Below are 12,863 nucleotides of genomic sequence, written 5' to 3'. Positions count from 1 at the left end.
AGTAATTCCACAGGAAATAGACATAAAGGGGGAATAAGAAGGCACTCCCCTGTTCAGTCTCTCTGAAGAAGCAGCAGCATCACAGCACGCAGGTAAGAAGCTGCAGGGAGGGTCGCAAATGTGGCTTCCAAGCTGCAATGCGGAGGCTTCCAAGGAGGGGCGTTAACGTTTACCCCTACCTGTTATGGGGACAAAGACGTACCGTATGTAAACCAAAATGGAGCAATCCCGCCAAAAATGTTAGGCATTGTCCCCAGCCCATGCAGCAGTTACAGGATGGGAGAAGCACACGTGCACTTGCTTGCCCCTTCCTGGCCCCCACCTTTGAGGTGCGTCTTGGCTCCCTAGATGGTGCACAAGGGACAGACGTCAGGGCACCTCCAACCCCCTCACTATATCCACCAATGAAGGGGGGTGGTTAGCTGTGAATCCGTCAGGACCACTGGGAGTTCCTCATGGCAGCGTTCATTGCCGGGCTGGGGCAGAGATAGTCCAATATCAAGTACCTCAGAGTATGACAGACTCTGTCCAAGCCCTGCTAGCTTGAACTGTGGCACCAGGCTTTACAGGACTCCCGTGATCTCGCGGGAGCCCAGATCGCATAGGCCCCTTTGCAAACGTAAAGCAAAGGTAAAGCACCGATGTTATGCGCCACTGACCGCTCTTCACTTCCTACAGGCTCCGGTGGAGATGACCCAGACGATCAAAGATGAGCCCAGGGAGGAGACCCAGTTCCTGAGCACACCGTCCGGTAAGTCATTCCTCGAGCCTCAGGGAGCACCCCCACCTCCCCTGGCAGCCTCCAAGAGGTGTTCAGAGAACCAAAGCGATGCGTTCCTCCAGGTCCCCCTAGTGACAACCAACCACACAGCCCCAATCCCAAGGAGCCCTCTGCCAAGCGTGAGCAGCAAATCCATCCCTGTTTTGCATTTATAATGGGAAAATCAAAAACCACAAGTCCCACAATTCAGCAGGATTAGCAGAACTACTCCCACCTGGCTTATTGCAGTAGGTCACAGACAGAGCGAGCCAGTCACGCCTCGGACCAAGGTCTCTGGAAGGCTGGTGAGGTTGCTGACTTCTCAGACTCATGCCAGATCAGAGCCATTGTGCCTTTGAAAAGGCTGCTGTGGCGAGTTTAGTTTACACACTTTGTGTTGAAAACATATTAAAATGGCAAAGCAAAACCTTAACATAGCTTGACTTCAAAATTATTTTTCACAGAAAATTTGATTTTTTGAAACTTGCATTACTAGTAAAGAGAAAACTCTTCATTTTTCGAAACAAGTAAGTCTAACGTGCAAAATATTGTAATATATTTGATCTTGCTGATGGTGTAATGCCTTTACTATTATGTAAGTTAAGCTAGATCAGAAAAGAACAAACAAACATTGGCAAAGCAAAACGTTGTGGCTTTTTTGTGCAAATGGTGTTATTTTACCTCTGCATTGTATGGCTGTTCCTGGCAAGCACCTATATAATGCCTATATAAGAACCAAAACTGTTGGCTTTGCCAATGCTAGTTTTTAGCGATAAGTCAGTGCAGAGAACATGTGCAAGGACACACATATGTTTGTGACTTCATATCCGTAAAGTCCGAGCTTTTCTTACTTTTAGTGCTACTAAACTTCCAATATCCTCTCTTATTTTTTCACGGTTATTTTATTGTTCTGTATTACTCTTTGGTCTTCCTGTTTCTCGCTTGGCTCCCTTAAAGTTTGTTTTTAACTCTTCTATTCAGCTTTTGTATTCCCTTTCTATCTGTGATTCAATTTCCATTCTGTTAGCCTCTCTTGCAGGGCTACATTTTCATTCTCGACTGACGTTCAACTTTCTCTGTATTGTATTTAAGTCCCTTTGTGGTTTTTCACCTATCTTACATCCCTTGTGTCTTTCTATGTTCCTTCCCACGCCCTTCGTTCTCAGTCTTCTCATTATCTATACCTCGCCCCCCCTGCGCCCAATCACACTCCTGCTCTTTCTCGCTCCTTGCTCCTCTCCATTTGAATGCTCTCCTCTCTCTCTGTTCCATCTTTTGATTCTTATTCTGCTCTTCGTACTGCTTTGAAAAGCTTTCTACTTCAACCTTAACTGTCTTCTTCAACTCATTTTGTTACTGAATTTGCTGATTTGCTGTGTATGGTACTACTACCGCCCATATTCATTGTACTGTAAATTGGCACATGTACAGCGCTTGGCGTAAGGTGCTATATAAAAATACAAAATCACATATAAATCAAGTGACTGAAGGCATACTCGGTAAGGACATTTTGATTACACCAGGAGCTAGTTTCTAGCTCAAATTAAGCCATTACCTTTCAGAAGACTGTTAAGAAAGCATAAAAACGCTGCCAAGGAGATCCCAGGGCTGTGTGCTTTAGTAGGGGAGGCCGATAGGGGATGGGAATGGCGTTAGGAGCTAGCATAGCTGAGGGCCATCCATGGTTGAATACGTATCCAACCAGCCCCCAGAGGCTGTGTGTCCCACCTCCCATTCTATCACTCTCCCACCTTTACGTCCAATGACAAAAGGTTCCTTTTTTAGGCAGCACTCACAGCACCCTCTAATAGCCAAACCAAAGTTACTCACTTGGCAGATTATGCTTGTACCAACTGACAGAGATGTTGAGATTTCTAAGAACATTGTGTTGAATCCTGAGCTCACATTTCAGAGCAGCTTGTTGGTAAAACTAGGCCATATGGCAAAGGTAGCCATTGGGAAAATGAAGACCACTAAAGTTTCATGTATAGCCCAAATGGTTTATATCCTGCTTGGTGTTCTCCCTGGACAAGCAAGTACAATGACAAAGAGCAATTGGCACAGTCAAATAACAAGCATTGGCAAAGCCAACAGTTTGGGCTTTTCTGTAGGCAGACAAGTCCCCCCGTTTAGATACTTTTTTAGAACGTTTTTACATTACAATTCTCTATAGATTATCCCATTAAAACTAATTACATGTTATTATCAGTCTTCGCCGTTTCTTTAGAAGACAAAACATTCTTTACATGTTACCACTAGTCTTTACATTTTCTATACAAAAGAAACAAATAAGGCCAGGCAGTTTATTAAGTCAAGGCTATGTGCTGGGATGCTGTATTGCTTAGAAATCGAGTGGTTAGCAAACCTCATTACACCAGAAGCTGCTTGCGAAATGCATCACCTTTCAGGCAGATGCGTTTGCAGCCATACATGGGCCAATAACACAGGATGGCATTAACAGACACTGCGCAGAAGTGCCTAATTGCAATGCATCTATATCATGTGACAAGTGACTGAATTAAGAGAGGATGGATAAACACAAAGCAAACCACTGTACCCCTCCTCAAGCTACTTTAAAGAATGCCCCCTTTCTATACAGTGGTCTTTACCATTTGTTTTGACCGACACGAAACGAAACATGTCCTTGCTGATGCAATCGACTGAACCACTGTTTCCAAGAATAATAAGGTATAATAGACGTATTTATTTATTTATTTAGACATTTATCAAGCGCACGGGACATCTAGGCGCTAGTTACATAAGAGTGGCAGTTACAGTAATTCCATATTATCTTTGAAAACAGTCAATGCACGTTACATTAGATTACATCATCTGACAGGTTAGGTTACAGTCGTTACACGTTACAATGGGTTACATCATGAGACTTGTTTTTCACATTCCCATGCTTATAGTTTTTTGTTTTTTTGGATGGTTGGGATGGGCCAGGGAAGGATGTTGCAGTAAATCCTGTTGACGACCAATGTATTGGTGGACTGCCACTCATATGGCCGATGGGTGCCAACATGCCTCTAGAGGACAGTCACATGCATGTGAGGTTGCACCTGACATATCACTTACTCTTTCACTGACCTACCGGGCGCACACAATCACAAGTCTGCCCATACATCATTTAGACTCTACTTGCCCACGACCAGTCTCCTGCATCTAGCTTTAGCTATGCCTAAAACCTCTACCGGGCAGCATTTCTGGTTAGGGATGACTTCATCGAGGCATCAAAAACATGGTCTATGTTTGCAAATTGCAATTTGTGACATTTTGCAACAAACTGGGTATGCAATTTTATGAAAGATCTGTGAAAGCACATTGGACAGTGACATGGGTAGAAACTGCCAGCAGCACTCTACACGAAGTCATCAAACTGCCCACCTTGGCTGACAAAACTCTCACACAGTGGCCTGACCGGCCTTCCCTTTGGGGTGTTCACTTTGGGATTTTCCCCACAGGCCAGTCTTGTCCTGCTGGACAGTCAGGTGTGTAATCTCTCATGGGGGTTAGGAGTGGGAGGTGGCTGCAAGGCCGCAATGGGACTTGGCCACCTTCCCTTGGATCCTTCCTGCTTGCAGCCACCTGTCTGTCCTCATTCAGTTGCATCCTGGCTTTGTCTGTGTGGTTTTGGTGAGAGGCGGTGTGTGGTGGTGCTTGCCCCTTGGTGACCAACCAACATAACTAGTGTATTTTGCTATTCTTTCCAGATGAAATGGTGCAGCTACCACCCACGCCACCAAGCAGCCACAGCAGCGATAGCGATGGATCCCAGAGCCCGCGGTCGCAGCCCCCGTCAAGTCCAGCCAGACCCGTGGCACGCTCATCCAATGCTATCTCCAGCTCCCCCCTTCTCACAGCACCCCATGTAAGTAATAATCAAAGGGCCCACCTAGTGCTGTAGTGCCCATTGCACCGGGTGAGGGGGTGGCACAGAACCATGCAAATGGGTGTCACATCATGGCAAGGGAGGGAACTAGGGCACAGCACTGGGGAGATGATGGCACCTGGCACCTGGGGCCATGGCACTGTGGGATTGAGGGGTACTTGAACGTTTTGGAGTGATGAAAAGTGGGGGGGCTCCACAGTCATGGCAGGCACTGAGAGGCACTGAAGTTTGTCACCTTGGGAAGGTGTGCTCAGGTGTCAGAATAATAGAGGCCGCTGGATCCAAACCTGATTCCTAGACCTGGGAGGGCACTCGGACCAGTTGGAGGCCACATTAAGATATGGCATTCAAGGACACAGGAACTTTGGCACTAAGTGTTGTGAGCTTGGCAGCAGGAGCTACGCGTGGGCCATAGCTCTTGCGGGCACGAGGAACCATGGCATTGGAGCATGCTGGGGCCTTGATACTGGAATGTGGTATACAGTCTTTAAAACGAAATTCCTATAGAGACATGCCCATATACCGAAACTTTTACAACGACAAAACATAACGAAAATGTATGTGTGGGTCGAGGTAAAGGGTTAAATCTTGTGGGGAAACAGTTGGTGTAGGTTTTCAGGGGTGGGAAACGGGTGGGGAAAAATTAGTTAGGTTTTCCATTGTAAAATATTCGGTATAAGTGCATTCTACATAAAATTTATCGTTATAATTTGTGTCTGATTGAGGAAATTACCGTTTTGGCTATCGGTAAATGACAATGGGGTAGCATGGTTGTCTATTAGAGAGTGTTAGGGAAGGGTACATGTTATTCGTGGTTTGGGTGGCTATGGGTGATTGATGGAGAGAGCTGACAGTGGTTATTGGTGAATGATGAAGGGAGTATAATAGTTGGCTATTAGTGACTGATGGAGTGCACGGCACGGTTGGCAGTTGGTGACTGATGGAGAGCGCAACCTGGTTGGGTATTGGTTAGCGGTGGAGATCAGGGCAGATGGGATGGGAAACACATGGTTGGCTTTTGGTGGTTGATAGAGTGAGTGGCGTGGTTGGCTACTGGTGACTAATGTAGGGAGTAACATGGTTGACTGTTTTGGAGTGATGGAGGGCATTTCATGGTTAGCCCATGCTGGCTGCCAGAAAGTGCTTGAACTGACAGGATCTTTTTATGATGCTAGGAAAGCCATTGTAATTTGTATATTGCTCCTGGAGACAGTAATTTCAGACAGTACCTCCTAGACAGATGATCTCACCACTCTCTTGCTGAGCGAGCTCAGAGGCACAGGTGATCCATGGCCTGAGTGCGGCAGTCAGTTTGTTTTTTGTTGTACACACAAATCAAAGGCCATTTACTGTACAAGTAGACACATGTGGAAGGCCACTTCTGCATATCCAAATTACTCACACAATCCTAACACCATTTACTACATGAATATCCTCCTCCTGGAAAACAGGACAACAGACTGCATGTCCCCTCTACTGGTGTATACCAATGGTCACTGACTGCATGTCCATCCTACTTATTCACACATAGGACCACTGGCTGAATGTGCATCCACCTTATGCAAACCTATGGTCACTGACTGCAGACCCATCCTACTCATGTACACCTAGGGTCAGTGACTGCATGTCCGCCCTACTCATGCATACCTAGGGCCACTAACTGCATGTCCACCCTACTAATGCACAACAAGGGCCACTAACTGCATGTCCACCCTACTCATGCACACCTAGGTCCAGTGACTGCATATCCACCCTACTCATGCACGCATAGGACCAGTGACTGCATGTCCATCCTCCTCATGCACACCTAAGGCCAGTGACTGCATGTCCACCCTACTCATGCACACCAGGGCCAGTGACTGCATGTCCACCCTACCCATGCACACATAGGGCCACTAACTGAAAGTTCACCCTACTCATGCACACCTAGGGCCAGTGACAACATGTCCACCCTACTCATGCACACCTAGGGCCAGTGACAACATGTCCACCCTACTCATGCACACCTAGGGCCAGTGACTGCATGTCTACCATACTCATGCACAGCTAGGGTCAGTTACTGCATGTCCACCCTGCTCATGCAGACCTAGGGCCAGTGGCTGCTTGTTCACCCTACACATGCATACCTAGTACCAATGACTGCATGTCCACCCTACTCATGCACACCTAGGGCCAGTGACTGCATGTCCAACCTACTCATGCATGCCTAGGGCCATTGATGTACCTACAGGTGGTGAGCTGGGTGATGAAGATACAGCATAACAATGACAATTATTTCCTACGTTAAAGGTATTCTGGTCTAAAATTGGAATTTTGGTGGGACTACTGCTTCAAATCTTAATGCTTCACTCCCAAAAGTCTGCCTCAATGCTCAGTGTCTCCCCATGGCAACATTCCAGCAGGCCAATGCTCAGTGTCTCCCTTAGGCAACATTCCAGCAGGCCAATGCTCAGTGTCTCCCCTAGGCAACATTCTGCCTCAATGCCCAGTGTCTCCCCTAGGCAACATTCCCGCAGGCCAGTGCTCAGTGTCTCCCCTAGGCAACATTCCACCAGGCCAGTGTCTCCCCTAGGCAACATTCCTGCAGGCCAATGCTCAGTGTCTCCCCTAGGCAACATTCTGTCTCAATGCCCAGTGTCTCCCCTAGGCAACATTCCCGCAAGCCAATGCTCAGTGTCTCCCCTAGGCAACATTCCACCAGGCCAGTGTCTCCCCTAGGCAACATTCCTGCAGGCCAATGCTCAGTGTCTCCCCTAGGCAATATTCCAGCAGGCCAATGCTCAGTGTCTCCCCTAGGCAACATTCTGCCTCAATGCCCAGTGTCTCCCCTAGGCAACATTCCCGCAGGCCAGTGCTCAGTGTCTCCCCTAGGCAACATTCTACCATGCCAATGCTCGCTGCAAGGTACTGAGCACCTTCACGAGCTGCTTTCTTTTGTTTTGAACCTGCATTCACTTTAATGTTTCTTATGTAGCCATATTTCCTTGATAGTCCTGCCCCAGGGGAAAGGGCTGCAACAGGTGTTCTCAACCCTTGCCATCGTGTTGTGCCCTTGGCTTCGCCTTGGGGCCATAACTAGGGTGTTAGAAAATAACACCTGTTACAGCCTCCTCACCTGGGCTGGAATGCCTCATTATTTCTTTTACTGTTTCCCTAAACACACATATAATAAGGACATTTTTGGGGAAATGGGTAACAGGCAAAAGGAAAATAAGTAAGTGCCCCATCTCTGTTTGAGGTTAAACAATAAAGCAGTCTCGGCGGTGCCTACCTGTCCATAGTGCAGAGTGTGGCTCTAGGTGCAGGTTTATTCTTTCTCAATGTGTGCTTCTGCTGGCGTGAGGCTAACCGTGCCTCAATGCTTCGGGGTTGAATTCTGGGCGCTTGACCCCCAATCTTTTCAAATACACGACTGGCAAACCAGTACACCGAACAAGGACCAAGCAGGTTCCAGCGCGGTTACAAACTCTTATCCCCTCTGCCGTATGTATGCCGTTGTCTGACACAGTGCCTCGGTGCAGGGGGCAGGACTTCTGGGAACTCTTTTCTGGTTCCCGAGTTACCCAGTTGTTGCACATCAGGACACAGAACAAAGCCAATAAGGTTCCAGTTCAGGATGTAGGCGTCATTCCCCTCACATGTGAATGTAGGTAGGACGCAGGAGCAAGTGCCTCAATGCCGAGCTCTTGACCTCATGGTGCACTCATTTGCTCTCTCCAATTAACCAGAGTCACAATGTTGGCTCAGAGAAGGCCATTGCCCTGTCATGGATGTGTAAGGCTCCAGCCGCCCACGAAGGAGCAAGACAACCCAAGCAGGTCCTACAGAGGACCAAGAACAAGGTTTAGGCAACTGGCAAGGGTGGACCACACAGTGCCCGGAGCAGGCACCCGGGGGACTTGGACCAGCTTGGAGTGACGGGGCGGCGGGGTGAGGGAGACTGCCCTCTCCCATCAAGGATACCCCCAGGCAGAGAGGCATGTGTCGCTGCTCTCCTTCTTTCTGGTGTCAAATGTCCCAGTGTCAGCTCTGGATCAGCAGCTTCTAACCTCCTGAAGCGAAGTGAGTGCCATGAGGTCCTGTGGAGGTCGGGCTAGCGCCTTGGCTTCACCATCTCCATCTGATGACAGCAGCGTGCATTCCTGGCTAGACCCTATGCTCACCGTGCGCCCGGGCCTAAGGCTGTGCTCGAAGGAGGCACTCGGGGTTACCCGTATGGAGCTCATGACGACCCTGCCCCATAAGCATCATGAGAGGCGGGGGTGTTTGGGAGTGGGACGAAATGAAAGCAGAAGGCATTAAAGGCAAAGCAAATAATTCCTCCCTCAGAGTGTTTGCGTCCTCGCCACCTGAGGGTGCCCCCACCCTCTTCATCGGGATTCAGAGGGTCGGATTGGATTGCAGACAACGATTAAACTAAACTCAGTTATATGCTCCTGCTGCATGCTCAGAGCTAAAACACAGCCATGCTTCCTCTGTGGCTTTCATCAGAAGAGTGATAAACTCTGCACGTTTATCAAAACTACAAGAATGCTGCTTATCCTGCAAGCATCACAACAAAACTAAACCGCCTTGGCTGCGATTTACTCAAACTGCGCTTACTTACATGCACGTACGCGATCCGTGCGTGCAGTGTTTGACATATCAACTGACAGTTTAACAAATTCAACGTTACAAAATATGTAACCCCTTGGAATCAAAACATTAACCATAAACAGCTGACATGAGGTGTGATTTTTTATAAAATACTTAAAATAAACGTGAATGGTCCCGGCTATCTGGGTTTGCCAGGGTCACTTTTAAAAGTGACTAAGGCCCTGCAAAAGGTCAGCAAATCCCCCCAAAACACTGCATAACGTAGGTAAACCAACCATGCAGCTTTGCAACAAAGACAGGTTCAGAAGGTGGACATTCCAGGTGAGCCCGAAAGAGCCACTGGAACCCTGGTAGTCAAGCACTGAAGGTCTATCCTACCCCACTCACCTAGGGCCACTGACTGAATGCCCATTTTCCTCTCTCACGCCCAGGGACACTGACTGCATGACTGTCCAATTTACATTCGCCAAGGACTGGCTGCACCTTCAGCCTACTCACACACCCTGGTATCATTGACTGCATGTCTGACCTGCTCCTGTACATATATGCTACTGACTGTGTGTCTGTTGAATTTGTGCACATCAAGACGTTGTTGTCTGCATGTTATGTTGATTTATACTGTGCACCGCTGCCTTTTTGCATGGTCTCCAGGTGCTCAAGTGGTTCTGTGAGAAATGTGGGTAGGATTGGTTAGTGAGGGAGAGAGGGATAGGAGAGAGTTTGTCCTCATCTGCTGATGCGTGCAGATCCAGGAGGTACTGGTGTCTGTGTCTGTGAGCTTTCTAGGTGTTTTTTCTTATGTGCACTGGCCTTGTTGTGTCAGTAAGGGTGGTATCCAGTGTCTGAGTTGTTTGTTTCCACTGTCTGAGCTGGTTGTTGTTTGCAGGTATTGTGTTTGTAGTATGATCATAGACGTGTGTGCAGTTTTCACGTTTTTCGTGAGTTGTTACACTAGCCCCCTGGGCATGTGGACTACCAGAGAGGTGTGAGGGTGTGGAGAAGAGAAGGGATGGTTAGTTGGTTTCGGGTGATCTCTGGGTTTTGAGTAGTTTTATTGTCGGTTCTTCATTCTGTATTGTCCTGTGTTTGCTTTGGTCCTGGTGTCTGGTTTGTAGAGGAGCGCATCTAAACTAAATTTAACCAACGACATCTGTACAATTCTAGTGCGGTTAAGTTCAAAAGCACCATTGTCTAACTCAGTGCAATACTAGTGTGGCTAAATTTAATGGACGGACGCCAAATCAGTACAGTTCCAGTGTGGGTAAATTCTAAAGCAGCGTTAACTAACTCGGTACAATACTAGTGTGGCTAAGTTCAAAGGAGCCACACAGGATTTTCCCTTATCCACTGCCCTTTGCTGGCTGCCTGGGAAAGGCTGCCCTGGGGGGACCAGTAAGAGTGCTGGTTGGGTCACGTGACCCCATACAGCACCAATCATGGGTTGGGAGGAGGTTTGGGGGAGGATCTCGGGATGGGGGACAGGAAGCAGGAGTGCAGTCTTTTTTCTTTTTCTCTTCTTTTTAAATTAAAAAGAAAGTTAAATTAAATAAAGAAATAGGGATTAAATGAATTATAAATTAAAGGCAGGAGGGTCAGGATAAATTAATTAAGAATTGAGGGCTGGGGGTCAGGATAAATAATTAAAATTAAGTGTGGGGGGGTCAGGATGAATTAATTAAAATTAAGGGCAGTGGATTGGGAGGAATTAATTAAAATTAAGGGCATCAGTGCCTAAAAGTTTGGATTTACCGGTTGTTCGGTGGGCAAGAGGATTCCAGGCAAGGCTGCAGGAAACAAAATGGCTTCCCCTTGCGTAGCTTTATGTTTTTCTTCGTTGGTGTTGCTGGTTGGGCCACGTGACTCCCAGCAGCACTAACCAAGCGTCAGGGGAGGTTTGTGGGAGCTGCTCGGGATTGGGATGGGAAGAGGGAGTGGGGTAATTTGTTCTCTTCTTTTTTCAAGGTAAATTAAATAAAGGGATAAGGATTAAATTCATTAGAAATTAAGGACCAGGGACACAGGATAAATTAATTAAAAATGAAGCGCAGGGGGGTCAGGATAAATAATTAATACAAATTAAGGGCAGGGGTCAGATAAATGAACTTAAATTAAGGGCAGGGTTGTCAGGATAAATGAATTAAAATTAAGGGAAGGGGGTTAGGATACATTAAAATTAAGGGTACAGGGTTGGGATACATTTTTTACCTTGAGTTGTTCTTTGTAGTCTCACTAGCAGGGACGTCATTTCACCAAAATGCCAGGGGTAGCGGAAGTGACATCACAGTGCCACACCCCCAAGAGTGACATCACAGGAAGTGATGTTGTTTGGCCACACCCCCACAGGAAGTGATGTCATTAGACCACACCCCACAGGAAGTGATGTAATTTGACCCCCCCCCCCACAGGAAGTGATGTAATTTGACCACACCCCCACCATGACATCACAGGAAGTGGCCTCATAAAGCATTGTCCCTCAGTGCACTAAGAAAAAAATTGCTATGATATCAGTGTATTGTGACATTTCATACAAGAATGGATCATCATATGTAGCAGTGTCAAGGTCCATGTTGCCACATGAAGTGTATGAACCCCAATCCCCTCTTTATGTGGATCTGCCCTGTTATTTCAACAGGACTACAGAGCAAAATCACATTCTGGGGGGACAGGGATAGGGGAAAGCCAGGATAAAAGGGGAGAGGGAGAATATTTCAACAGCAAACATGTATGGCATCCTCAGTTTTTAATGATTCTTCTTCTTGTGTTATTTTGGCTGCCAAAAGATTAGTTCAAAATGTGTTCAAGGCATACAGTACATTACTGAGTGATACAAAATTCAGTACCAAAATCCTCATCAGTCCTGTCCCCATATTTTATGGGGGAAAAATCCTGGCTGCATTTTGCATTACTCCCACACTCACCAACACTCTTTATATACCTAGGTTTCTGTTCCTACATGTTCATTGTCCTCCACACCCCGCACCTCTCCACCATGGTACACATTCCAACAATTAGTACTATTATATAGATTTTGGGATAATGCCCAACAGTTGCTCTTCCTTCACTCTGATCATAAAACTTAAAATGTAGTTTCTTACCAGATTAATCTATAATTTCCAAAGGGGGCGTCAGTGAATGGCGCCATTAATGATGACTTGTGTTCAGCAAGATACACCTCCTTCGACTCTGCGGTGGCACGGCTGCGGCAAAAGGGAAAAGGGGCACTGTTAGCAAAGGCAGACATTGAGGCCGCCTTTGGGCTACTGCCTGTACAACCTGAGGACTATCATCTGCTGGGCTTTCAGGTGGAGGGGAAATATTATGATAAATGCTTGCCCATGGGGTGCTCTATCTCATGTGATTACTTTGAGACATTCTTGGAATGAGTAACAAAGAGGGAATGCAAGTGGGCCAAGGTCCTCCATAATTTGGACAACTTCCTCTTTATGGGTAAAAGGGACACAAATGAGTGTGCCACGGTGATGAAACATTCCAGAAGGTGGCCAAAGAAATGGGGGTGCAGCTAGGAGCAGAGAAGATGGAGGGTCCTACCACCTCCCTTTTTTATTTTTTGGGTGTTTGACTGCGAGGTGGGTGAATGTCGGCTCCCGGAGGACA

General features: G+C 47.1%; 1 protein-coding gene across 1 annotated transcript in view; it reads left to right on the top strand.

Annotated features, from left to right (window-relative positions):
* Nucleotides 1-12,863, top strand: part of CREB3L1 (cAMP responsive element binding protein 3 like 1) — a 411,915-nt gene that overhangs the window by 340,151 nt on the left and 58,901 nt on the right. The window contains exons 5-6 of the mRNA XM_069623240.1: nt 679-751; nt 4,474-4,631. Coding sequence (XP_069479341.1) covers nt 679-751; nt 4,474-4,631 — 231 coding nt within the window. The remainder of the gene's footprint in view (nt 1-678; nt 752-4,473; nt 4,632-12,863) is intronic.

This window comes from Ambystoma mexicanum, chromosome 11 (assembly GCF_040938575.1).
Source record: "Ambystoma mexicanum isolate Mex_15411 chromosome 11, UKY_AmexF1_1, whole genome shotgun sequence".
NCBI classification, from domain to species: Eukaryota; Metazoa; Chordata; class Amphibia; order Caudata; family Ambystomatidae; genus Ambystoma; species Ambystoma mexicanum.
This window is presented reverse-complemented; position numbering and strand designations above follow the sequence as displayed.